The 27,490-nt window shown below is 47.4% G+C and overlaps 1 protein-coding gene across 5 annotated transcripts in view; it reads right to left on the bottom strand.

The window, feature by feature from the left end:
- MTUS2 (microtubule associated scaffold protein 2) overlaps nucleotides 1-27,490 on the bottom strand; it is a 367,564-nt gene that overhangs the window by 198,108 nt on the left and 141,966 nt on the right. For 4 of the 5 annotated variants that reach the window (XM_036228402.1, XM_036228401.1, XM_036228400.1 and 1 more), the window contains one exon: nucleotides 15,045-15,242. In XM_036228402.1, the coding sequence (XP_036084295.1) occupies nucleotides 15,045-15,242 (198 nt within the window). The remainder of the gene's footprint in view (nucleotides 1-15,044; nucleotides 15,243-27,490) is intronic. The other variant, XM_036228404.1, reaches the window with a different exon arrangement.

The raw sequence follows: 27,490 nt of genomic DNA, 5'->3' as shown, positions 1-27,490 counted from the left end.
TCCCTTCTGAGTTGATTTTTGTGCTCGGTGGCAGGTAAGGATCCAGTTTTCCAACATGGCTTATTAAAGAGACTGTTCTTTCCCCACTGTATATTTTTGGCTCCTTTGCCATAAGTCAACTGACCATATATCATGGGGGTCTGTTTTTATGCCAGTAACATACTTTTTTGATTACTGTAACTTCGTAATATAGCCTGATATCTGGAAATGTGATGCCTATGGCTTCGTTCTTTCTCAAGATGGTTTTGGCTACTCGGGGTCTTTTGTCATTCCGTACAAACTTCATAGCAGGTTCTTCTATTTCTGTGAAAAATGCCACTGGATTTTAATGGAGATGCCATGGAATCTGTAGATCACTTGGGTTTCATGTACATTTTTACAAGATTAATTATTCCAATCCATGAATATGAAATATCTTTTCATTTGTCTTCAATTATCAATGTCTTATAGTTTTTAGTGTACAGGCCTTTCGCCTCCTCAGCTAAATTAATTCCTAAGGATTTTATTGTTTTTGAAGGTAAATGGAATGTCTTTCTTTTTGGTTTTTGGTGGTGTCTTTACGGTTTCCCTAGGTATGAGGTCATGTCACCTGCAAACAGATTATTTTACTTCTTCCTTTCTGATTTGAATGTCTTCATTGCTTTTTCTTCCCTAATTACTATGGCTAGGACTTCCAGTCCTATGTTAAGTAGAAATGGCAAGACCGAGCATCCTCGTCTTATTCCTGATCTTAAAGAAGAGGTTTCCAAGTTAGTTGTCGCCATTGAGCATGATGTTAGCTGTGGGCTTGTCATAGGCGGCCCTTACTATGTTGAGATGCATTCCTTCTCTATCTAATCCGTTGAGCATTCTCAATCATAAGAGGATGTTGAACTTCGTCAAATGCTTTTTTCTGCATCTATTGAAATGATCACAATTTTTATCCTTTGTTCTGTTAAAGCGACATATCACATTTCCTGATTTGCAGATGTTGAACCATCCTGCATTCCGGAAGTGAATCCCACTTGATCATGGTGTAGGACCCTCTCAACGTGCCCTTGAGCTCAGATTCTTGGCATTTTGTGGAGGATTTCTGCACCTACATTCATCAGGAATGGTGGTCCACCTTTTAAACCTCCCCGCATCTCAGGGAGGATGCAATCGTCATTCCCCTTTTAAACGTGGAGAAACTAAAGCACAAGGTGACCCCACGAGTGACGTAGCTGGTACCCACACCCACACCGTCTAGCTCTAAGTCCACATTCTTCTCCCGAGGCCAGAGCCAGCCTGAGCTGCTGCTGGGATGGGGGAACTCAGCTTAAGATCCCACTCTCTTGCAGACTTGTGTGGCTTTTGGGTAAGTTATTCTACTAACAGTCGATAACTGGATAGATGGGACCCACAATACCTATCCTTCAGCAGCGCCCACGGGATGACTCGCACACAAAGCTCACGTTCCGGTGGGGCTGGCAACACTTAGTGTCCTAGTCAGCGACCTCAGTTCAAAGCCCAGGACACCAGCCCATCCCGGGCCTCTCTTTGCCCTTGTCCCTGCAGCTACCATCCCGCCTCCTGCTCACTCAGCCCTAGACCAATGTCCCTCAAAAGCTCTGATGGCCCCTGCAGGTAGGCCCCCTACACTCCTTTCTGGCACTGAGCCCTCGCCTCTTAGGGCCTGAGAGGCATAAAGACAGGACACGGTCCTCAGAGGACACAGGACACTGGCCTCCACTGTCTGGTCACACCATGGCTACCCCTGGGACTAGAATCACAAGACAGAATGGAAAGAGCCCCTTCCAAAGGCAGGAATGCCCGGGACGTTTCTCACCCCGAGAAGCCATTTCTACTTCCACTACGTGTCGCCGAATCCAAAATATTCAAAAAACTGCCTGAGTTCATAGTTTCAACATGCTCCAACTCTGACCAAATGCATGCATGATCCGGCCGGTCCTGACTACCCCATGGACCCACGATGCCAGCTCAGAAACAGGATCTTTCTTGGCACCGCCGCTGTCCAGAGACGATCTCTGGGCCCTGGTGGCCCCCTCGGCAGTAAGTGTCAGGAAGAAAAGCAGGGTTCAGGTTTGTGCTCGACCGCGTCGGTCAGGTACGAAGGAGCAGAAGCAATGATCTGCGTGATGCAACTTCCAACGTTGCTCTGAGACACCACGGTTTCATTCTCTGGGGAAACTCCCAGCTTAACACAGGAGGTTTTAACTCACGGTTCAGAGAAATGTTTTGTTTTGTTTTGTTTTTCAAACTTTGATGTTTGCAATATTAAAAGCAGAAATATCAATTTGTTAAGTTAATAAATGACAACAAAATCTCAAAGCGAGAAGAAAAAAGCGGATATGGGAGTAAAAATTTAGAATACAATGTATCACAAAGTGGTTAAACTATCCATGAAAAATGGAAACATGAAATCGATAAATGACATAAACAAGAAATAATAATCGTTAAGTATAAGTATAGTCCAGGGACCTAAAGAGATACTAATTAGACCAAATCAATGACTACCGATGTAAACTGGGATAAAATGTTTCAAGTATTGATAAGGGAACATTAATGTAAAACAGGAGGCTTTCAGAAAAGATCAAGGATAAAGAGAAGGAAATATGTTAGAAAGTATCATAATTTTGATCTTTACTGATCGTTTAAAACTTGTTTCCAGTTTTTAAACATTTCCGTAGCACCTAGAATAGAGCAGGCACACAGCCAGGCGGTGAGGACGCTGCAGACCCAGGGACTGCGACGCTGGCAGTCTAGCTGCAGGACAGTCAGGTCTTGGCCACTAAACTTCATTTTCTTATCCTTTCTCCCTTAGACAAATCCCTCTGACTGAGTCTAAAGGGACCAAAGGAAGAAACAGTGACGAGTGAGGATGTGAATCTGTTCTGGCGAATTCACAGCCCTCGGTTTCTGTTCTCCGTTGCTGAAGGGCAGGCAGGTGGAAATGGCAATGCCTACGAGAGGTGAGCGAACAGCTCTCTCTTGCTGCCTGATTCTTTACCGATACTCGCCTTCTGTTCTTAGTTGGGCAAAGAGGTTAAAAGGTGCAGAGACACGGGAAGCCAATTCTAGACGACATCGCAGAAACACGTTGCCTGGTCTCTGTCAACAGATGTCACAGAGGACGGAAGTAAATGTGACCTAGACCTGCCAAGAGCAGCTGTGAATACGGCTGGAAAGGAGTGGCTCTTGCATTAAATACTAGGAAAACATAGTCTCTGCTTAGTCATCGGCAAAGAGGGAACGTGGCTAGTGAGAGGGAAATGTGGCCTCACGTAGCGACGGACCCTCGAGGGTGAGGACTGATCCAGATGGCACTCATCCCCGGGGTACGTTCCGTCGTGACTTCCGTCACCCCGAAGCCTGCTGCCCTTAAGAGCTAGTGCGGCTCAGCCCTTCTCCCCCGGAAGAGCCTCACCTGCTCCCTTACCCGGGATCGCGGCCTCACACTCGGGGGCTGCCGTTGGCAACGACAGAGCGCAGCTTCCTGCTCAGGATTTCGTTATACGACAAGGATCCCTATTCATGTGACATTCGCATCCTTTAGCCTCAGTTACAGGCTCTCCTTCACACAGTTCTGGGCTCCCTCCTGCCCCCGCCTGAGTCCCAAACACACCTCAGATGGAGTGTAACTCCGTTATCACAGGTCGTTATCAAACCATTCCCCCCATATCCATCTATATGGCATCGCCTGTACAAATTAACACATGTAATCTTACATAAATTTAACTTTATAGTCTTTTTTTTTAAAAAAAAAAAAAACATAAATAGAAGCTCCTTAATGCCCAGATCTTCATCACCCACATACATATCTGCCTTCTTACGCAAGCACTAGGCACGGGGTGAAAGCCATGGGCCCTTAATCCATGTTTCTAGAGTGTTTTTGAACATGAGAGTGATCGAAGACGTTTTCAGGGATCCATGCCCAACGACATCTGTCAAACTTGTACTGAGACAGCTTTCTTTCTTGAGGATAAGTAAGAGTTACTTCTTACAGATGTCTCGTAAAATGTCTACATTGTTACCTCTTAAAAAGTAATTAGAAATGATGGGGAATTTTATGATCACTGAAATAATGCCCCCTCGAGAAACAGAGAGAGATGGGACCATTTCAGAAGCTCTTACCCTCTGTTAGAAAGTGGTCTGCCATTCTGTTCTATGGATTGTCTACTCCGTAACGTGTCCCTTGTAACAGAGGCTTTTATCGAAGTCTTTTAGGATCACGAGCGGCATCTGCTTTTTCTTACTTCCCTAATAATTTCATACGGCCTTCTTTCACCTTTTAATTTTTGTCAGAATGTTGGAGAGAGTATTTCTGCCCCACTTTGATCTCCGCCGCCAGCAGTAACTTAATTCAGTAGTGAAGACGCTGCAATCATGCCAGACCGTGGAGTGGCAAACCATTAATTAGGTGGCAAACTGTCCTCTCCACACTGAAACTTACACTCCCTCCCAAGCGCCCGGCAATGATGGCTTCCTAAGCCGTTTTTTCTGTCTCTTTTTCTTCTCTGCTTTTAAGGATGTGATAACAGTTCCAGCTTCTTTTTTCTTATCTTTTTTCTCTTTTCTCTTTTTGCTTCTCACTGAACCCTCCCATGTTTGGAAAATGTCAGTGAACAATCATTTTTCAAAGTTTCCAATAATCCTAACCATTAACACTAAAGTAGAAAGTAATTTGGGCGTTTATCTTTTTTTTTTTTTAATTTTTTTTTTAACTGACATATAACGCTGTATTCTTTTCAGGAGTACGACATAATGATTTGACAAATGTATATATTTCAAAGTGATTACTGCAATAAGCCTATGTATATCATTCTTTTTAATCTTTGTCAGTCTAATAACAGGGGGGAAATGATACTGGATTTAATTCATTTTATTATATCAACAGTAAAGCTAAAAAAATACCATAAGTTTATCGGATACGGGCTTCGCTCTTCTTATGAATGTCCATTTATGTTCTCTGCCCCTTTCTGCTACTGAGCATGGTTTATTTTATTTTTTACTGATTTATAAGAGTTCTTTACACGTTAGGGTTAATAATCATTGTTCATAATGGTTACAAGTGTTGTCCACTTTATTGTGTACCTTATAATCTTTTATCACCTATAAAAATTTTAAATTTCATTTGAACTGGAAATATTGCAGAGACCTCTCCATCTTTTCATGCAGATTGAAGTGACTGGAACACTCAGATTTTTCCTTTACAGCTTCTGCTTTGGGCGTTATGATTACAAAGAACTTTCTCCAACTTAAGGTGACGTAAACTTTCTCTCATATTTTCTTCCAATGTTCTAAGGTTTATTTTTGTTTTTTATTCACACTCGTAAAGTAAAATAAAATAAAATAAAATAAAATAAAATAAAATAAAGCAAAACTGAGCACAGAACTGAGCCGGGGTCCTTTTCTCTTTTCTCCACCAAAATTCTGAACATTTATCTGCAGTCTCCACCTTCATCTTCCTTAGCTGCTTGTAACCTGATTTCCGCCTTCAGACATTTTGTTCAAACCTCCTTCAAAGCCACCTGTGGCCTCCTCAGCACAAATCTGCAGCCCGTTCTCCTCGGCAGCGCCCCATCTCGGCCCCTGGGGCACGACAGCTCTGCCTGGCCACCTCCGGTCCAGGAACCTGCCCCGCCCCGGGCTTCCCCCACGTGCCTCCCTCCTCGGGTGTGACCTGCCTGCGCCCGGCCCGCAGGCCAGCCCTGCAGAAGCCGGCCACACCCACCTCCTCCCACATCCTGTCTGCCCACCCGTCAGGGCTCTAAACGTCACCTGTTCCCCGCGGCTGCCCTTGTTAGCGTCAGTCTGGTGTTTCTGTCCGTCTGCCGGATGTGTTTATATGGGCGCCTTTCTGCAAACCCGACACGACCAGGGACCCCCCAACCCGACCGCCCTCCTCCTCCCAGACCCACGGCTTTGCGAGTGGCACCGTCACCCTTCGGTCCCCCACCCACCCTTTCAGGTGTCCTGACCGGTCAGTCTGGCTCTGGCCGCCCCCACTGCTGACCCCAACCGCAGGCTCCCACGGACCCCCTCCTCCCAACGGCCGCCTGTCACGGCCGCCAGAGAACGCTGTGACACCTTGGGGAGCCACGGGGATTGTCGATGTGCGACCCGTCTGCCGCGGGGAGAGAGACACTGCGAGGCTGTTACGGACCCTCCCGGAGGACCGCGTGTCCACGGCACAGGTACGGGAAGCGTGGCCCGTGGTCGAGGGTCCTGCGAGAAGCCGGCATGAGCCCGGAAGCGATGCTTGCTTGCTTTGTACTGTGTCTTGCTTGCCATCTCCCCAAGTGATGCCGGAGTTGTGGCAGAATGTCACCTCTGACCTGCCATTCCCGCTCGGCCGAAAGCAAATAAAAGGTAGGAAAACACCCCGCTCCCCCTCTCCCCCCTCACGCCCCACCCGGTTCCCGTCCTGGATCGCTGAGTCGGGGTGCCCAGGCTCAGGCAGAGAGCAGGTGCGACGAGGTGACCTGCAGGAAGCCCACGGCTCCACATTTTACAGAAAGAAAGAAGGGCAGCGAAACCTCTGAGCCGCCTTCCGTCTGAGACGGTTCTGAAGCCTCCATCTCACAGGACAGGAAAAATCATGAAAGTGACATCCGGCCAGCAGGAAGCAACCCCGATTCTGCAAAACTGGGGTCTCTAGCGCTCAGACTCTGCTCTCCAAGCGACTCTGCTGGCCATTATCAGATTAGTTTTTCTCAAATACACTTCCGATTATTCCGATTATTCACCACTTAGTAGCTATAAACGGTTCCATATCTTCTATGGAATAAAAGTACGGAATCCCAGCTCTTGAGACCCCCCAAAGTGGTCAAATCATTTCGTTTGATCCCTCTTAACTTTATAATAAAAACCCCAATCCAGTGGGGTAAACTGACTTCCCCATAGTTCACAGTATCCTTTCTTCATTGAATGTCTTGCATGAGCAAGACAGGCTAGCATGGGGCACTTAAAAACCGTTAGGGGACAATGTGATTTTTAACAGTGTTGCCCACATATCTGGGTCAAAACAGATCAACTAGATGTCACTTACGCAATAAGGAAAATATTTTCACTCACGGGCAGTGAACAGTGGTCAGAAGGGCCATGTTCTCCTCTGTGAACGTGTGTGAAGGAAGGAGAGAGAGAGAGGGCGAAAAAGAACTGGATGTGTGGAAAGAACGGGAAAATTTCACAGCAAGATTCAGTGAAAATGATTTTTTTCTTTATAAAGAATAATTTAAATGGCATAATTATAGATTCCAGGGAAACAGATATTTAAATTCATCGGCGGCGTGGGTCTGACTTTTTTCCCCATTTCCAGAGAAAATCAGAAGCTTGTTTTGGTTTTTGTTCTCACCCGTTCCTTTTCCCCGCCCACCTAAGTAGGATTGAGATGTCTGACAAAGGAAAACCCTCGAACGATGGGAATTAGACTCGAGCGAAACAAGACGCCGTGTGAAGCCCTTTATGCTGCACAATCAAACGTTCCCACTTTTCCCTACAGACGTTAGAAAGGCACAGAAATAAAGTCAGATCCCACTCTCGGTTTCTGGTTTCTATTTCGAGCAGAGGTTTGAAATGCCATCGGCTTAGATTAATGTGGTATGTATTAGTCACCTGGCATAAATGTGTTTCACTTAAAGGGAACTCAACTGAATGCATTTTTTAAAACGAGAAGAACATGCTCAGGACACACCTCTTTTAGATAAAGAAATCAAAACACGACTTTCCTTGCCCGTACTTTATAAATATCCAAACAAGTATAGACGCCCATGAAAATCGACAGATCGGCTACCAGAACTGCCTGTCTGAAGGAAGGTTCCAGAGTTTTGTTTCTCGTTTTAATACTTAAAATAAATAAGTAGGTGTTCTTTTCATTGTTGAGTTGGATCTGGTGAGGTATTTCCCATCCATGACAGAGGCGACCATACAACTTTGGGAATGGAATGGATGTCGTCCCCTGGCTTAGACATTATCACTCTCATTTCCTTACCCTGTGGTGAGCACAGTTAATGCATCGTGGCCATTCTTCCCACTGTGCTTTTAAATCCTTCTCCACACAGGACTTTAAACACATGGCCAGCCACAGGAGACAGCCGCAGAAACGGGATTATTATCGTGCAAGGCCCTGTTCTGAGCACTCGGCATTTACGAATTCCAAGCAATGTTCCCATCAATCCTATAGTGTTTTGTGGGGGTTTTTTGGTACTTTATTTGCTATTATTATTATCATCATCATCATCATCATTATTATTACTTTGCAACGAGGAAGCAGGGGCCAGAGTGATTAGTAAGTACCTTGTCCAGAGTCACAGAGCTGGTAAGTGGCAGAGGCAGGCCGAGAACCCACAAGGCCTGTCTCCAGGGAACACGACCTTCTCTGCGATGATATGCCATCTCTTAAGAAGCGAAAGCCAATACGGAGAGAAGATGGGATTTTCAACCTTCTGTTATAGAAAATTTCAGTCACACAAAAACGTGAAGTAAACGGCGTGATGAACTCTCCAAGTTCCACCGCTCAGCTCACCTTTCACCACATTTATTTTTCTCATTGTTTTTTTGCTTTGTTTTCTCATTGCTTTTGTTTCGTTTCTTTGCTGGATTATTTTACAGCAACTTCGGGACACTGTCATCACCTAAAACCAGCGTCGAAGAATTAGGTCCAGAGATGTGAGGCGGTAGCGCCAAGCCAGCCAGGGGAGGGCCCGAGGGGCGCGGGGCCCGCGGCTCTTCTCCGCCTCCCACCCCCGGGAGGATCGGGCGCTTCCTCCATGATGCCCGCCATGCGGTCTTCGACCACGGCCACGGTCAGCGCTCCCTGCACGGCTGTGTTTGCTGGATTCCAACGTCATGGGGGCGAGGATCGCGCCGCCTGGTCACAAGCACCGTAGCCCTGAGCTCGGCGCTCACCCACTAACAGATGCGGAAACAGCACAGGATGTGGGGGGGGGGGGGCAAAATGGCCAACCTGGTCCGCACGGAACAAGACAGCGGAGGAAAGAATGAAGCGGTTCGACTGTGTGATTATTTTCACTATAGACATACGATCCCCACGTTTCAGTTTATCTTGTTTACAACCAGAAATGGGCAACTTTCTTAAAAACAAGATGAAACACATTCGCACTCGAATCTCACCTCTGGGTGGACCTGACCGTGGTCTGAGTGTTTCAAAGAGGGTGTACAGAGATGTCAGTAATGCCGAATCTCGAACAGGCAATAGCTTCTCTGAAATCTGACCTCACGGGTCTCTGCTGGCTCCTTTTCCATGAATAAAAAATGACTCCCTCTTTGCCAATGGAACGTGAGATAGGATAATGGCTGTTTAAGTCAGTTATTAATAATACTTCTTGTCAACTCTCAATTTAGAATGCATGTCGGATATAGACAGTCAAATGTGTAATATATGTAAATGTATTTTATAGTATTCATGAGCATAAACTCTGAAGTTAATATTGCAAAAAACTTTCATATTAACCCTCATTTTCATTGATTAACCTTCCAAAAAGGTTAATCCAGTTCAGATTCTCCTCGGAACCCAAATCCTATTCAATAATGAAAAGGACATCTGCCTATTTACTTTAAGTATTAAAAAAAAAGAAACAAACCTCTAGAATCGAATGAGAATATCTAATCTCTCCATGTAAATATATTTAATTTTGGAAACTTTGAAATGCTTTCATGAAAACCTCAACAGTAGGCTTAGAGCCTAATTCTTTTAAAATAACAAATTAAATGCAAGGAGATACATATGTTATTAGACATCTATGAGACTATTAGGTCAGTGCACACGATAATTTATCTCTGAATATAATTACATTTTAAATGACCTGCATCCTTTCTACTCTTTGAGTTGTATAAATTATCTATAGGTACACCACAGTCAATCGAAGCAACATTTTAGAGATTCTAGAAAATTGCGAAAACCACAATGACAAATCTCACCGCCTCTCAAAACCTGCAAAAGTTCTGATAAAGTGAAAACATGGTCCCAGTACAAAATGTTCAGACAGCCGCCCAAGTCACTCTCCGAGGTCTCTCTCGTTGCATACTCTTGCTGCAGAAAACGTTTCTACCGGGAGAGAATGTCTCTTGATGTTCTACCACAGCAAAGGCCACTCCAGGTGACACCACCAAAATTATGGAGACCCAGCCATCATCCTCAAGCATTTACAACCCACGGGGGAGACAGGACAGAGAAACAAAAAGCTGCGGTGGGAGGCTATGTGATACCCCACAAGAATGACGCGACCAGGCGCTGCAGGGATCTCCAGGAGGAAAGACCCTTTGGGGCTCCCGGCCAAAGGGAGGCTTTTGAGAAGAAGTGACACTTGAATGGCACCTGAAAATGACATAATCATTTGGGGGGGAGGGAAGAAGATCGCGGGGATGAATGGTTCCCAGCAAAACCCAGAGTCAGGAAAGCGCAAAGCCCTCAGAGGAAAACGTGAGTACCTCTGGCTGGCTAGGGGGACGGTGTGCGGGGAAGGGGGGAGTGGGGGCTGGGCAGAGGTCACGGGGGCCTGGCGCACCCAGAGAGGAGTTGAAGCAAGGACAGGGGCACCGCGGGGCAATCAAAACAGGGTCAAGGGGAACATCATGTGGGTTCAGCAGTGGCGATGTACAGGGCATGATGTGGGTGAGAGGTTCTGCAGACGCGAACCAAGACGATGAAGAGAGAAAAAGTGTCCCATCCCCACCCCGCCCCCCCATCACCCCAACCTGATTCAGCTGCTGGATGAAGGTGAGGAAGAAAGAATTGATGAGATTTGGTCACCGAAAACGAAGGGGAGCAGAAACGAGGTGAAGATCACGCTGACTCTAAAACGCCCAGCCTCAGCAGCCAGAGGTCACAGACATTAAAAGACAGAGCGACTCCGAGAGGCAGCATGGGTTTGGTGAATATAATGAGAGATTCATCTTGGGGGAAATGTTCGGTTTGAGGTGACCCGAGCCGCCGAGCTGGAGACATCTGGAAGGCCATTTGAAAGGTGGGCGGGTAGCTCCAGGGAGAGGAAGGGGCTGGACATGCGGATTCCGCGTCCTGTCCGAAGCGCTGAGAGCCGAAGCTGCGGATCAGGCGACCGAGCGCTGAAGCACGGGACCAGGTGCACTCTGAGACAAAGCTCGGGGAGCCCGGGCACGTGGCCGTCACGGGGTTCAGGGACAGTGTCCCCGTGAACGGTGCGGCTGCACCAGAAATGGCAGCCCCTTAGGTTCAGGCACTTTCTGGGCGCTCCAACGGCTCCCCACCTGGAGCCCACCTCCGCCTCCCCAGACACTGCCCAGCGCACGAGCAACCCCGATAACCCTCGTGGGAAATCAGCCCCCCACCCCGCCCGACGCAGGAACTTCCGTCCGACTCTGTATCGTTTTCACAGCTGGGGGCACGCAGATCCGGGCATCGTGGTTACCTGTACAAGCGTCAGCCTCTCCGCGCACCTCCTCCCTACACCCCTGCTCCCCCAAACAAGCTACTCCTTTGTGCGTCAAGGAAAAATAAGAAAGAGAAAAGCCTTCATGTTTCATTTGGACCCTCTTTTCAAATTCTTTGTTTCGTGACTTCTAGTCTTAGCTCACCTCATAGAGAAAACAAGACGATATTTAAAATGAGAGGAGGAGGAGGAGAAATTGGGAAGGACAGCCGCAAATGTCACCTTCTTCCTATTCTTTCCTGAGGTTTTGTTCCTTGAGCACCCAGTGGGTTAGGCGCTGTTCAGGACACAGGATGAGATGTGATCGTCTGCACAAATTATTCTATCCTCGAGTGATATGATCTGTGTTCGTTAATGATTAATTCACGAAACCCTACGTCTTCCTATTCTGCCTCCTCCCCAAAGGTTTTAACTTTAAATCACACCCACCTGCCCACTGGGAAAATCAAGTCTACACCTAGCTGCTGCTAAACTTGACAGCAAGGTACACATTAGTCCGTGGATGTTACCAACGCTAAATTCTAGAATAATTGTTTTTCTGTGTGTTTCTATTGCCTAATGCACGTAGTGGAGATTCTTTTTCCTTCTCTAAAAACTCTAAAAAATAAATTATGAGCTAGAAACTGGGTCAGACTCACTGAAATATCGTGATTTTAAGTTTAAATGTAAGTTTTAAGTTACAGAACTGCTTTTTTTTTCTGGTCAATTTAAATTTCAAAGCTATGGGTCACTAACTGGGTCATTCCAAGTTTTATTTGAGGTTCTCCGTGGGCCAATTTCACAATCTGCACACGGTGAACCTGCGAAGGCTGGAAGGGAGGTGCCGTCCCCTGCAGAATGACAATGACATGGGTTCTGTGTTACCCCGGAGGAACGGGACTACCAGCCGGGGGACACAGGGAAGTGGCCAGAGCCCACCACCTAGGATGCTCATGCACCTGCTGCTCCCTGTTGGGCAACATCGTGAGGGCTGGGGACAGCGGGATTCAGCCAGAGGGGCCTCCTGAGGCAACTCAGACTCTTAAGATCTGCTTTGCTAAGAGGAAGAAAAGGCTTCTGACCATGGCTGCATCTTCACCCCACGGGGCAGCCTCAAACACCATCAGGACCCTGGTGAGGCACTCCGTCCGAGCTCAGTTTGCTCAGCTACGAAACGAGGGGAGGAAGGGAGAGGGCGGCACCTGCCATGCGAAGCCTCTGCCCACGGGTCACATGGGTGGCCCAGAGCCTGGGCCCAAGGTGGAGAGCAGAGGGCAGAACCCGCATGGAACAGCGAGACCTGCGTCGGGGCGTCCCGGGCACCCCCTCTCCGCGCCCGTCATCACTCGCCCCTCAGAACCCAGAAACCCCGCACTGGAGGGCTGCGGCTGAGCCCAAGAGACACAAGTTCACGGCGTCCCGACTACATCACACCACGGTCACGGTCATGGTGGCACCGTTCAGCCTGCTCATAGGCACGCAAGCGTCCAAAATCATGAGCTGGGGGTTAACAAATCATGGCTCGTCACCGTCACGGCCTGGACCTTGAGACAGTCACCGTGCCACCACGTGATCCCTCACTAGGTGGGATCCCTAAACAAAGCCCAGGGGACAGTGGCGTCTGGAGACAGACCAACATTCCAGCTCTGACGTCGCATTAGCGGCTTCCGTGAGCGGCGCCAGCAGACCTCCGCTCCTAGGACTTGACCGAAGGGCTTTCTGCTCCTTCCAGAGCGTCCCGTTTTACTTAGTCCTTGCCATCAAAGCGTTGCCTCTCCAGTCAAGAACAGAAACAAACTTCTCTTGGCATTAACTCTAATAACAAGTATACACATAATGGTTAATGGTTCTAAGATCTCAGTTTGCATGGCTGTGAAGTTTTTCTGTGGTTTGCTGCCAACATACAAATTTTACGTATAGTTAGTTATGTGGCAAACAATTAAAAATAAATTCTAATATACTGTTTAAAAAAAAACAAACAGAAAATTCTGAATAGCGTAAATACTGCTTTCAGTATGAAGTCTTTGAACCAAAAGTTATTTTCTCTGGCACGTGATCCCTGGGTGCTCAGGGGGTCCCTGTCCTCGTATCCTTTGAAACAGAGGTGATTAGAAAGGCCCTAAGCACACCTGGAATTATTCTGTCCACACCTGTCAGCTTTTCTTCAGCAGAAGCTGCTGCCATGGGAACGTGGCTCAGCTCACTTCGAGGTTAATATTTTTTAAGAAAACAAAACCTTAATCTTTTCCTTGGAAAGGTATATACCATATGAGATATTTTTTCCTTCATGCTCCCTCTGAAAGAGGAACATCCCACGGGGAGTTTTACTACTAAAAACGATCGCAAAGAGTTGCTCTTATATTTAAAAACCTTCAGACTGTTAATGTGCACGTGAGTATCTAAAAATAGGAGTTATGTGTTTGCAAACAGTTCTGGATGATATCACACTTCAGATTCCGAGACCCTTCCTGTGCCATAACATAATCCCCAAGGACAGCGGCACTCCTCGGGAAATCCGATGGGGAGCTGGGCTGAGCCACGGGGCCCTCAGGAAACCTCTGAGCACAGAATACCTTAGAAACTGCTCACACACACACCAGGATAAAGGAAGATGCGACACATTGCTTTCAGGAATAACTATGTAGTGCGAAAGTTAGAACTTCAAAGGTATAAACGTTCCACATATTGTCTCTAAAAACCCTAGAAAGGATGGAGAAAGAAGAATCTTGGGGAGAGGAAATTAAACAAAATAATATAAAATCAATGTCATTCGCAATCACTCTTCCCCCATCCCTCTTCCTGCCCCCCACTGTCCCAACCCGACTCAGCTGCCCTGGTCCCTTCGAGACGTCTCTCCACCTGACAACTCCTTAGGCTTCCCTGGTCCCTGGGGGATTCTCGCTAACCAGCATCTGGGAGTCACGGCTTCAGATCCTGTAACGGTGACCTTGAAGTTGACGAGGCTGAGACCGGCTTAGGTCATTAAAGGCTCGGCCAAATGGGGCAGCCTCGGGGTCTTCCTGAGGGACACTGGCTGTTGTGACTAGCTCTGAGGCCATTAACTCATACTTTCAAATGCAGCTCACGACATCAATCTCAGTTCAGGAGCCATCCTGGGACTGCGCCTGGCTCAGCTAGTGGGGACCTTCCTGGGCACAGACTTGAAGCTTAGCTTCTCATTTTTCAACATCGTTGAGTTCGCTCTCAGAAATCCATTCCAATGTTCTACCAATATGAAGGCAACACAGGTGATCCCAGGTGACCACAATGACTTTTCTGGTAATACTCCACATCTAATGTGTTTCGTGATGGCATGCGGTGACCCCTTTTTTGGGATCTTTGACTTCTGACTTATTACCCATGAAGCAAAGGGCTCATGAAATCAGCCCCTGGATAATTCATTTTCTAGATTTAAGGGTGATTTAGAAGTCTTTCTTCCAATACATTAATGCCCCGTAACTGAGCCAACGATGGTGCCCAAGAGGCTACTTTCCTTCGGTAGGTTATTTTTAAAAACCTCCGTAACAGCAGGTCAAGGGAGTGAACCCACACTCCTCAGCTGCGACGCAGGGACAAGGGAGCTCAGTGCCACCGCGTCCGCGCCCGGGCGAGCCCGCCAGCCGCCCCGCCCCGCCCGCCCACCGCCACGCTTACGGTTGGCCAGCCGACTGGGCTCGGGCTGCACGCCGTCCGCCGACGCGGTGCTGGGGACGGAGGACACGCTGGAGCTCCGCACGAAGCCGAAGGCCGCCAGCTTGGCCGCCGGCAGCCGCGAGTATCCGGGCGGCCGGAGCCCTGACTTCGGGAGGCTGGATTTTGCAGCGTTGGCAGTGGAAGCTTTCTTTAAATCTGCTGAAACGAACCCAAAACAAACAAACGAACAAAAAGAAGACAAGAAACTCAGTAGACAGCAAGGTAGAGAACACACGGGGCGTGAGCACGAATCTGGCTCCATCATAAAAAGGCCACACGCGCTCATTCGCAAACACTTCTTGACCCACGGGGAGGTGTGTTGGGGGCGGGGCTTCGGAGACATCCAAGAGAGGGAGCAGCAGGCGGGCAGGATGAGGACAGACAGCGAGCCCGACTGCAGGGTCGCAGGGACAGGTACAGAGCGCACAGGAGGCTGAAGGATGAGGACGCTGACGGTCGCGAGTCACCCCAGAAGCGTGAAATAGAGGTACAGCTTAACACCTGAGACACCAGGCTCAAAGCAACCGCCCCCTCCCCCCGCGAGCAACAATCACCAGCGATTATAGCCAGCACGGAGCGAGCCACAGAGGCGGGTGCACAGAATGACTAAGCTTCTGGCTGCGGGAATGAAGCGGTATGAGTGTGGACGGTGGAGCTGGCCGGGCAGAAGCCGAGGCTCTACCAATCACCAGCTGTGAGACCGCGGGCACTTGGCCTGACGCTCAGAACCGCGGTGTCCTCTCCCAAAGGAACGGGGATGACAAGACTGACCTTGCAGGATCAGTACGAGTATTCCTGCTTGCAACGCAACTCGATAGATGCCCAGATTAATGTTAGGCCTCCTTTCTCCTTTTCTGCTACCTGCTTCTATGTTAGTGCAAACTTCACAATTAGTTCCCAGATACGTACAAATGCAGCTATTGAGATAATCAAGCATCATTATGCTATAAATCCATCGTCTCGGCGCCCCCGTATCTGAGCCGGGCTCCGTCTGTAGCCACGGCAGAGATCATCACAACACTACAAGAAGCCTCGCGATACCGGACAGAGCCAGAATAGTATGAGTGCACAAATGCTCTTCGACATAAAATTTAAAAGGAAAAAGGGCCAAGGGTCATAGCATTCTGTATCATTGTCCTCATCAAGCCATTTAACAACTTCCTCTGCAGCCAAGTTCTTGCACACAGAGCTTTCAGGGCTGTTGTTCTTCTGTAGTTGGTCAACTCTTTAATCTAGTGAAAGATTAATCAGGCTACAGATTAACCAATTTTTAATGGCTCATTTATAAAAACAAATAAAAATCAAGATCTGAAAATCAGTGAAGGAACTAGATATTGGAAAGCATCTATGGGCGGAAATATACAGAGAACCGGTAGATGCCAGGCTGGGTCAGGGGTGCCCCTTCCTCCACCAGCGGCTCCCCATGAGAGTGAGGCCAGGGGCAGCTGCGTGTGCAGGTGAGGGTGGACTCTTCACACCTGTGCTCTCCTGACTCCTGGGCCGGGTCTAGAAGCGGGAGGAATCAGGTGGGTGCAGAGGGGAGAGGGAACATGAAGATTCCCAACTCAGGGCTGTCCTGATCAACGGTCGGGAAAAACGCTCAAATATGTCAAAGAGGAAACGATCCCTGTTTAATAAGTAGTAACGACCCCTTTGCATGAACAATTAAATGTCGTGTCCCACGCCTTTAAGTTGTTCGCCTATCGTTTCGCGGCGATGCTATTCGCAGAACAATGGAAGTGTCCCCACACGTCAGATACCATTTTCATAGTAAGTTTCCACCAAATCGATTTTGAATGATGCCAGCAAAACAGTTGCCAAAAATCGGATGTGATTTCAATAGTAAGTATACACTAAACCCATGACATTTTGATACTATTTTCAGTTATACATAACCTCCTTCCTAACCAAGTTAGTCAATAATTGACTTAAGATTATACAAGATCAAATGAGATAAATACGAAAAATTTTTTTTTTCTGAAAACAAACCCATATTTGGGAATGAAGGCGAAGTCAGAATTCCAACAGAGCACCTTGGCATGCAGTAAACATTCATTTAATATTTATTTCAGAATGAAAACTGAGTTTATTAAAACAGTCATTGAACATGTTCAGAGAAAAACCGTGTTCCACCCTAACCTGTATTGGGTTATTGTTCGTCTCATTGGCAGAAAGGTGGTCATAGGACCCATAAAGAGAGCAAGGGGGCTGGACAACACAGGACCCCAGGTACACGGGAAGGAGATCTCTAAATTACTCTCTGGTTTTCACATCTCCTTAGTCCAGTTCTTCCTTTTAAGGGAGGCAAACACTGTGTGTGTGTGTGTGTGTGTTTGTGTGTGCGTGTGTAGGGATGGGGTATACTTGTGGGAGTATGCCTTGTCCCAACTCCCTGTGTATATAATTTTTCTAAATTTAGTGTAACCTCTACTACCCATCGAGGTTCCATACAATGATTTCTCCTGCTATCAAAGAAATCTCACAAATACTGTATATACCTTCAGGGTTCGGAGGAGGCGGTCTTAATATATTCACACCACCGGTGCCTAACTGAATATGCCTTAATTTAATTTTAGTTTCTCATAAAAGGGATTTAAATATAAAATACGCAGTTCTTGCTATTTTTCAAACAAGTCCAGCATGTCAAAGGAAAGCATTTTCCAAGTGTTTCGTGTCCTTGGACTGTTCAAGAATAAACTCTTTGACAGGATTCATGTGTCAAGGTGCATGGTAAGCCCCTGATAAACAAATGACACAAGTGACATGATAACAAACCGAAGCGCACATCAGGGAGATGACGTCCACCACAGTGGCCCGGGGGGCTCCATGGGTGCTTCCTCCAGCAAAACGACCGTAAAAGGTGAAAGTTAGTTTTTAAAAAAACAACAGTCCCGTACAGTCTCTGGAAACTGTTCCGAGGGCATACAGCAAATAAAGAAACCTTCACGTAAGAAACTCTACTAAATCTCAATAGGGACAGAGAGTGGCTGGCACCTGAGCCATGACCCCCTCCCACCCCCCGGGCACCCTGTCCGTCTCGGCACGTCGAAGGCTCCACGTGGGTGGGCCACCACTAAGTGCAGTGACAAACAACAGGCGTATCCGGAAGAGAGAAGAAAGGAGCAGAAAAAAATATTTGAAGAACAAATGCTGAAGTTTTCCGAAATTTATTAAAAACATTAATAGATGCACCCGAGAGGCTCGATGAGATCCACATAAGATACATGCAAAGAAACCCACACCCAGACACATCATGGCAAAAATCTTGATAGCCAAAGACAAGGAAAATCTTGAAAGAGGGAAGAGAAAAATGACTGGACAAGTGAATGCCAACAGATGGACAGCGGACTTCTTAGCAGAAACCATGCAGGCCGAAGGGTAATGGATGACGCATTCGAAGTGCCGAAAGAATAAAACCGTCAACGTAGAATCTCACATCCAGCAAAACCACCTTTTAAAAATCTACCCCAAACACATCCCCCGATAAACGAAAAGAGATCCGATTTATGAGAAATATTAAAGAAAGTCCTTCAGACTGAAAGCCAGCGATCTCAGATGATTTGAATACACACACACACACACGCACACACACAAACACACGAAGAGCAATGGTAAAGGCAATTACGTAATCACAAAAGACAGTATAAATGCATATTTATGCTCTTCTCATAACTGACTTAAATGCGTTTGTATAAAACAAAAGGTATACAATTGTATCATTGGGCCTATGACATTCGCCATTGTAACATATTTAACAATAACAATGCAAAGGAGGTGTATGGGAGCAAAGCTGTATGGGAGTAAGAAAATGACACCGTACGGCAACTCGATTACATAGGAAAAGATGAAGAAAGCCAAAAATGGAAAATAAGGGCGTTAATAAAACAAACTGTAAAAATACATAGTTGCTCTCCTTTATTCTCTATTTCGTTAAAACACATAAAATCACATGAAGTAATAACTAAAAATATGTATTACTAGGTTTGAGCAGACAAAGATGTAATATATAAACATAATAGCACAGAAAAGGAAATAAAGCTATGTAAAAGTAACATCTCTATAGCTCACTGAAAATAATATAAATATCAAAATTCTGATAAGTTAAGATGTATCTGGTCAGCGCTAGAGCAATCAAAAAGGAAATAACTAAAAATATACAGCTTGGAAATCGCTAACAGAATTAAAATGCTACACTAGAAAATATTCACTCAATGTGAATGAAAGCAGTAAGCAGGAGTAGAGAAACAGGAAAGACATGAGGCAGACAGACAACAAAGAGTAAAAGGCCACGTGTAAACCCAACACTATCAACACTAACGTTAAACGCGGATGTGTTAAGCAGTCCAATCGCAAGGCAGACATTGTCACATGGGATGAAAAACACGATCAAACCATATACTGTCTGCAGGAGGGACGCTTTAGATTCACATACACAATGAGTTTGAAAGTAGAAGGACGGGAAGGGCCATCAGGGGAAGAAGATCCACCAGAGAGCTGGAGCGGCTACACGTACATCAGACGGAACACGTTTTAAAACGAGAACGAGATAAAGAGGGATACTTTCATCATAATAAAAATGTCAATCTATCAGGCAGACAGAGCAATTACGGCTGCAGATACACTTAACGACGGAGCCCCAAGATACATGAAGCAAAAATGACAGAGTCGATGGGAGAAATAAACAATTCAAAATAATAGCTGGAGACTTCAACACCCCCACGTTCGATAATAGAACAATGAGTCATAAAATCAACAAGGGATGAGAAGACTTGAATACCACAAGCAGCTAGACCTAACAGACACATACATACAACACACTCCGTCCAACAGCGGCCGAATACATACGCTTCCCACGCACACCCAGAACGTTCTCCAGGATACACTAAACATTAGGCAATAAAACAGCGTCGATAAATTTAAAAGGAATGAGATGGTACGAGTCCATTCTGTGATTATAATGGAATGAAACTAGAAGTGAGTAGCAGGAAGACATTCGGGAAGGTCACGAAGATGTGTAAATTAAGAGACGCACTACTAAATAAATAATGGGTCGAAGAAGAAATCACGGGGTAATCAGAAAATACTGAAGGTGGATAAAAGTGAAGCTGCAGCCACCAAAACTCATAGGAAGCAACTAAATCCGTACTTGGAAGGGGAGCTGTATCTGTAAACGCCCGCGTGGAAGAGGAGGACAGATGTCGAGCTGATGAGCGAGCTGCTACGTGAAGACACTGGAGAAGAGCAAATGAAACCCAGACCAGGCAGAAGGGGGAAATGGGAAAGGTCAGAGCTGAAATGAGTGGACCGGAACAGGAAACAAAGAAAAGAAAAGAAAAGAAAAGAAAAGAAAAGAAAAGAAAAGAAAAGAAAAGAAAAGAAAAGAGAGAAAGAAAGTCTGTGAAATCAAAAGTCGGTTCTTAGAGGGTCAACAAAGGTGATGAAACTTTAGCTAAACTAACCCAGAGACAAAGAGAGAAGACTCAGGTTGTTAAGTGAGGACTAAAGAGAGGGGACGTCGCCGCCGATCGTGCAGAAGCAAAGGGAATTATAAAGAAATATCCTGAACGCCCGTATCTCTCAGCACATGAGATGACCTAGGGAAAGGGCCACCTTCTGGGAAGACACAAACTATGAGAATCGACTCAAGAAGAAATAGAGTATCTGACTATTCTTATAATGAAAAGACGGAATTACTAATCCGAAAAATTCCTGCAAAGAAAAGCACAGCCCCAAATGTCACTAGCGAATTCTATCAAGCAGGCCGGTATTACCTTGATACCACAACCCAACAAAAATGAAAAAAAGAAAATTACAGAGCGGTATCTTTAGTAGATGCAAAATTCTTGTCAAACCGAAACCAGCCACATATAAAAAGGATTACGCACCAAGTGAGATTTATTCCAGGAATGAAAGATTATTTAACGTGGCATCAGTCAATGTGCCATACCGTATTCATAAAGAAAAAACGCATTCATAGGATAAAGAAGTATTTCAATAGATGCAGAAGAGTCATTTGACAAATTCCAACAGCACTTCTTGATAAACACTTAACAAACCAGAAATAACAGAAAATACTGTCGGCCTGACCAGGGCATCTAGGAAAAACCCGAAGCTAACATCATACTCAGTGGAGAAATGCTGACCACTTCCCCAAAGGTCAGAACAAGACAAGCTGCCTGCCCTCACCACTCCGATCCAACATTTTACTCCTGAACAACTAGGAGTGAAAAGAAAATGAAAGGCATGCATATTGCAAACAGGAGCAAACCTTGGCCTATTTGCAGATGACATAGCTTATACATAGAAAATCCATGAAAGCTAAAAAATATTAGAACTAATAAATGAGTTCAGTGAGGTTACAGAACAAAGTTCAACATAAAAAAAATCAATGATATCTGGACGCACTTGCAATGAATAATGCAACAAATTGATGCAATCGCATCAAAAAGAATAAAATCCTGGGGGACTGCCGAGGGTCAGACTCCATTTTTCAGTGTTTGATGGCTCACGGGGAGCAAGGCTCGGCGCCTTCCACACCCCATCTGTGAAGGCCGAGAGAAAGCCCGGCTCTACCTCCTCCGGCGCTGGTACAAACTTCAAGTGACAAGAGTCCCTGCCCCCTTCCCTTGGCACCCCTCATGATAATGAAAACGCTGAGCCAGTGACCCTCCTTTGCTCTCTCAAGCCATTTCGGACATGCTGGAGAGACGCCCCTGTGTAAGTGATAAACGCCCTCATTTCCTGTTGCTTTGCGCAGGGCTCCATCAGTCTGGACTTGGGGTGGGGGCCACCACCTCTTCCGAGTGGCCACAGCGGTAGGTGCTGTGATCGGGATCCTGAGACAGTGACTGCCTTCACGGGGGTCCTCCCCGCCCTGCTTACCGACGGTCCTGCCGCCCAACCGCACACGAGCCCCGAGCTGCTCTTCCGGGCGCCCGACGGAGCCCTGGTCACGATGCACTGGTCCACGTTGGACGTTTCCCTGATTCACTGGTTTTAGGAGCAGGAATACGGGCTTGTGGCGGGGCCCTCCTCGGAGCGCTCTTGGGCCACGTTTCCTATGGCCTGGACCTACCTGAGTGTCTCAGGTGCAGGTGTGCCTAGGGCTGAGCTCAGGGGAAAGACCATCTGTGCCACATTGGCCCGCTGGGTGGTCACTCGCGAAAAAGCGGTGATTAGCGGGAAAGAGAGAAAAGCAGCAAAAGCATCATGGGGAGCGCCGAGGCCACGCTCCGAAGGACGAGCAGTCTGCGGGACCATGGCCTTCCTCTCGCGGCTGCTGCTGTCACGACAAAACCACTGCTCCTCGGGGTCAGAGGGAAACCCTCTGAGGCACAACACAGCGAAGGGTTCAACTCAAGCCCCACTGGGGCCCGGGGCCCTCGAATCCTGCAGCGTCCCCGGGAGAGGCCTCCAACCCTAGAGGGCACCGATTCGAAGGTCTCCAGAGAAAATGTATAAATATATACGTGCCGAGTGGGGAGAAGCCCCAGGACAAACGGTGAAGGGGAAAAAATGGGGGCTGGGGAGGGGGTGGCAAAAGAGAGAGAGAGAGAGAGAGAGAGAGAGAGAGAGAGAGAGAGAGAGAGAGAGAGACCTGGAGGTGGCAGAGGAGGCCATGCCTGAAACACAGGCACAGTTAGACCCAGTGCTGAAACCGGAACTCGAGTCTATTGAAAACCTCACGACAAAGGATGGGCGGGCGCCGGCTGGCTCGGTACCTCTGAGACGTGGCTCCTGAATTAATCTCCGCATCTGCTTAAAAGCACCGACTGGCAAACCTGCACGGCCTTTGTCGGCACCGGGGCTCAAACGGGTCATGCCTGGGATCCCCTCAGGTTCAAACGAGGCGCCCCCTACGACGTGCGGCAACTGTGAGCCCACGGGCACTGTCGTCTGGCCTAAACTCCCCCACAAACATCCCAGGGTGGGCTTGGACACTCGGGGAATAATAAATTTAAGTAAAACAAGTCTGCGACACACACAACTGGGTCGACAGGGTGGGCATGGACCATGCTTCCGGGTAAAGCAGTTAATACGACTCAGTGTAAATTAGGACGGGGCCCGCGGGGATGGAAACCCGTCATACGAGACCCCAGTTTCGCCTGCTCTTAAACTTGAAACGAATGACCTTCACGGCGGCCGATGCGGCCTTTACGCCACCGCGCTGCTCATTAGGGCCTCCAGGCGCCTGATGGCCGAGTCCACCCAGCGAAGAGCTGGACAACAGTTTGCCGGGATAGATTTGGGGGACGTGTTCTGTCCAGTTCCTATTTCGGCAGGCTCTGTTTTCTTTTACTTCCAACGGGACACAACACACCTTTACGTGGGGGCTTCCGTGGGCCACCTCACGGCCTTGACCGGCTGGATCTGAGCTGGGTCCAGCTGACTCCAGGAGCGCGGGTCTACACTACTTTGATGGCACACACGTCCTCCTCTGGGGACATGTGCTTGACACGCTCGTTCAAGACAAACACGAACCCACCAACAAGGGGTGGGCCATTGCCGCGCGCAGAGCACAGGGCCCTGCCACCTCAGTCACGGCCCTGAAAATTGTTTGCTCAGGTGTAGGGTGCTCCATCCTGCCAGTTTCAACCCGGCCCACCTTCGCCGGGGTCCCCTCCAACGAAAACCTCTGGGATCTGTCTAAATTGCCATCAACATGGACTTCCCTCGGGGCCCGCGGAGACTCCGCCACTGCAGAGGCCTGAGAAACCTCCGTCCAACGACTACGAGCTGCCCGTGGGCCTCTGAGGCAAGGAGCCGCCCTCCTCAGCCCTGCACCGTACAACTCAGAGTGACGCCTGCTGGCCACACGCTGGTCTCTCCTGGAGAGCGGCTCTCGTCGGCCCTGAGCCTGGGGCCGTCCGGCTCAGCTGGCACGGCCTGCTTGCTCCGGGGCGGAGCCATACCTGGGCCCCGTGGCTGACCCGCCCGCAGAAGGCGGTGGCCGCTGTGCTCAGCCCTTGCCCGCTGTCATCATGCTTGAGATCGCTCCTCTCCCAGACCTCTTGGCCACCCGGGGTTGGGGGGGCGGGGGGCCCTTGGGGTCACCTGAAGGGCGGCGATGAGACTCTGCTCACATTACAGACAGGCCCATCACCACCAAACAGGACAGAGCTTGTTGGAGAGCTGCTGCTTGTCCCTTCTAGCCAAGATGTCCCTGATAAAGATGGCGCCCCTGGGCAACACGATGGGACAGGCTTCAGAAAGTCGACTAACACACTAGGCGTTCCTGTCGACGGTTGGTCCCATCTGCACATTTTTACTCTCCGGGGCCATTGCCATTGCCCTGGCTGTCTGACCTGTTCCCCGCTCAAGGTTATACAAACAAACAAACAAACACCCCAAACTCTGAGAATCTTTTCTGTCACAGATACCCAAAATACAACTCGAGGTCACACACGTGTCCACAACGGCGACAGCCACAATGCGCGGCTTCATGTAGTCTGCTCCGGGACTTCCACAGGCTGCTGGCACCGGACAAGGTGGTCGCTGTGCTTCTCAGAGCTCAGAGCGCTGGGCGCGGAACCTTCCTCGCCGGCCTCAGAGCACCAGGCTGGCTCACCAACCAAGTTCAAATGCAAGAAAACAAAACACAGCGCACTCTGGCCATCAGACTAACGTCGGGGCTGCCCGTCTCCCCACACCTGGAAAGCTCGTGAGAAGGCCGGGTGCTCCCCACCTTTGACATCTACCGGAACGTCAGACCATGCCACCCTGAGTCTGGACACCCGCCCTGCCCCGCGCCCTGACCCGTCAGAGCTCCACGTCCACCTGCTGTCCTTGCTCAAGCCACTGGCACCTGCTCGGGAGGCCAGCCCTGCGCTTCCCCAGAGACCTCGGCTGCGTCAGTCACGAGGCTTTTCACACACGCGCGCGCACTCTCTCTCTCTCTCTCTTTCTCTCTCTCTCTCTCTCTCTGTGACACCACCACTCTCCAGGAGGAAGGCGAGGCCAGGGTGGGTCCCCATGTCGTTACCTAAGGGAGCTATGCCGTCACCAGCGAGGTTCCGATTACATGAGAACCAAAGTAGAAGGGTTTGGGTTTTTGATTTCATTAATTTTACTTATACCAAGGTGTCTGAAAGTATGAGAGACACAGCTTCTAGATCACAAGGCTACTTCATAAAAGGCTCTATAATATTTCACTTCTATAATATTTGCTTCACTATACATTCAAATTACCGGAATAGTTTCCTAATACTAAATGAGAATCTGAACAAATTTGGGGATGGGTCCATCTATACCTTCAAGGTATAAATTTATCATGGAATAAATTAAACAAAAAAAGTGTAAAACTTATTCTCTGAAAACTACAAAATGTTATTGATAAAAATTAGGGAATATAGAAACAAATGCAAAGAAATTCTGTGTCCATGAATCAGAATACTTAATATTACAAGGCGCTACCCCCCAAAGTGACCCACAGAGGCAAAGCGGTCCCTTTCGAAATCCTAGCTAGCTTCTTAGCAGATATCGACAAGTTGATCTTCAACTCATAGGAAAAACAAGGAACCGTCAAACTAATCCTGAAAAACAAGAACCAAGTTAGAGGCCTCACACTTCCCAACTTTGAAACAGTATGAAGCCACTTAGTGATCAAGACAGTGTGCTACCAGCATAAAGGCAGAGATGCGGCTCAACGTAATAGAATTGAGATTCCAGAAATAAACCCAACGTTTACGGTTGATTGGATTTCAACAAAGCTGCCAAGGCCATTTAGTAGGAAAGGAATAGCCTTGTCAACAAATGATGCTGGACTGCTGGATACACACACACACACGCACGTGCACACACACACACACACACACACGCACGTAAGGACATTAGGCTACTATCTCACACCAGATTTAAAACTCAGCGTGCATTAAAGACCTCAGTGCGGGTGTTAAAACTATAAAACCCTAAAAAAAAAATCACTGTAAATCTTCATGACCTCAGGTTAGGCAAGAATTTCTTATAGATGACCCAAAAGAATAAGCAACGAAAGAAAAAAAGGAAGAAACTGAATTCCATCAAAACTGAACGCTTGTATGCATCAAAGGATACTGTCAAGAAAGTATACAACCCAAAGATACAACCTAAGAATAGGGAAAAATATTTGCAAAGTATTTATCTCATGACTTTTTTTTAGTACTCAAAATGTATAAATAACTGTATAATTCAGCAATGAAAAGAAAAAGTAACCAAATTTTAAAATGGGCAAAGGACTCGAACGGCCATCCTCCAAAGAAAACATACTGCTTGCCAATTAGCACAGGACAAAATGCATGGCATCTTTAGCCGCCAGGAAAGAGCAAATCAAAATCACGAGATACCACGTCACACCCGCGAGAGTAGCTCCAAGCGGAAGGACAGACGTGAGCAAGCGTGAGTGAGGAAGTGGAGAGACTGGGGGCCTCGTACTTTGCTGGTAGGACTATAAAAAGGTGCGATCGCGTTAGAAAACAGTATGGCGGCTCCTCAGAAGGGCAAGTATGGAGGCACCACATTACGAAAACAGTTCTCTTCTAGGTATGAAATGAAAACGTTTCTCTTCTTCCAGTGGCAAATGCCACAACAGAAAAAACATGGAGACAATGCAAATATACACCCACCAATGAACGAATAAACAAACTGCGGAATGCCAACAGCTTGGAGCATTTTCTAGCCACAAAAACGGATGACGCATGGATGGATACTACGATGTGGATCAACCTTGAAAACATTACGGCGCGTGACAGAGGCGGACGCAGAAAGCCACGTGTTGCGTGATCTCGTTACACGAAGTGCCCAGAACAGGCAGACGTGGAGACAGACTGTCGGGCGATGGTCACCAGGCCCTGCAGTCTGGGGGGGCCGGGGGTGGGGAGTGCATTCTAAAGTGGATTGTGGAGACAGTCGCACGATTCTGTGAATACACTAAAATCATTAAGCTGTATCGTTTAAAAGGGTGAATGGTACATGGTATATGAATGATCTCTCAGTAAAGCAGTTGTGGTAAAACAAAGGTTTAAAACAAGAATAAACAATTGTTGTCTGCAGTTTAATAATATCTTACCTTAAGCTGGAACAATGACTCTCTTTCCTGGTCTCTACCAGTATGTTCACTTTCGAAGGGCCCGTGTCACACAGAAAACTGGCCTGTCATTGTGTGTCCTCCACTAAAAGCCCTTCCGACAAGCAGGAGAAAGAAATGTTCTGTGTGGTAGAGCAAAGACCCTTCCAAACACAGATAACCGCAATGGGGAAATTAACTAAAAATAACTTCAAACATTAATAAAAGTAAAAAAAATCCCTCTCAGATCAAATATTCAAATCCCACGCAAAGAAACTGAAGTGGACGCGTTTTATTTTTATCAAGGCTTTATATTCCGGCAAGATTCTGCCAAAAAAAAAAAAAAGAAAAGATAAAAATTCCTGTT

Source organism: Rousettus aegyptiacus, unplaced genomic scaffold (assembly GCF_014176215.1).
Source record: "Rousettus aegyptiacus isolate mRouAeg1 unplaced genomic scaffold, mRouAeg1.p scaffold_m13_p_11, whole genome shotgun sequence".
NCBI lineage: Eukaryota > Metazoa > Chordata > Mammalia > Chiroptera > Pteropodidae > Rousettus > Rousettus aegyptiacus.
Note: the sequence above shows the minus strand (reverse complement) of the source record. Positions and strands in the feature narration are given on the sequence as shown.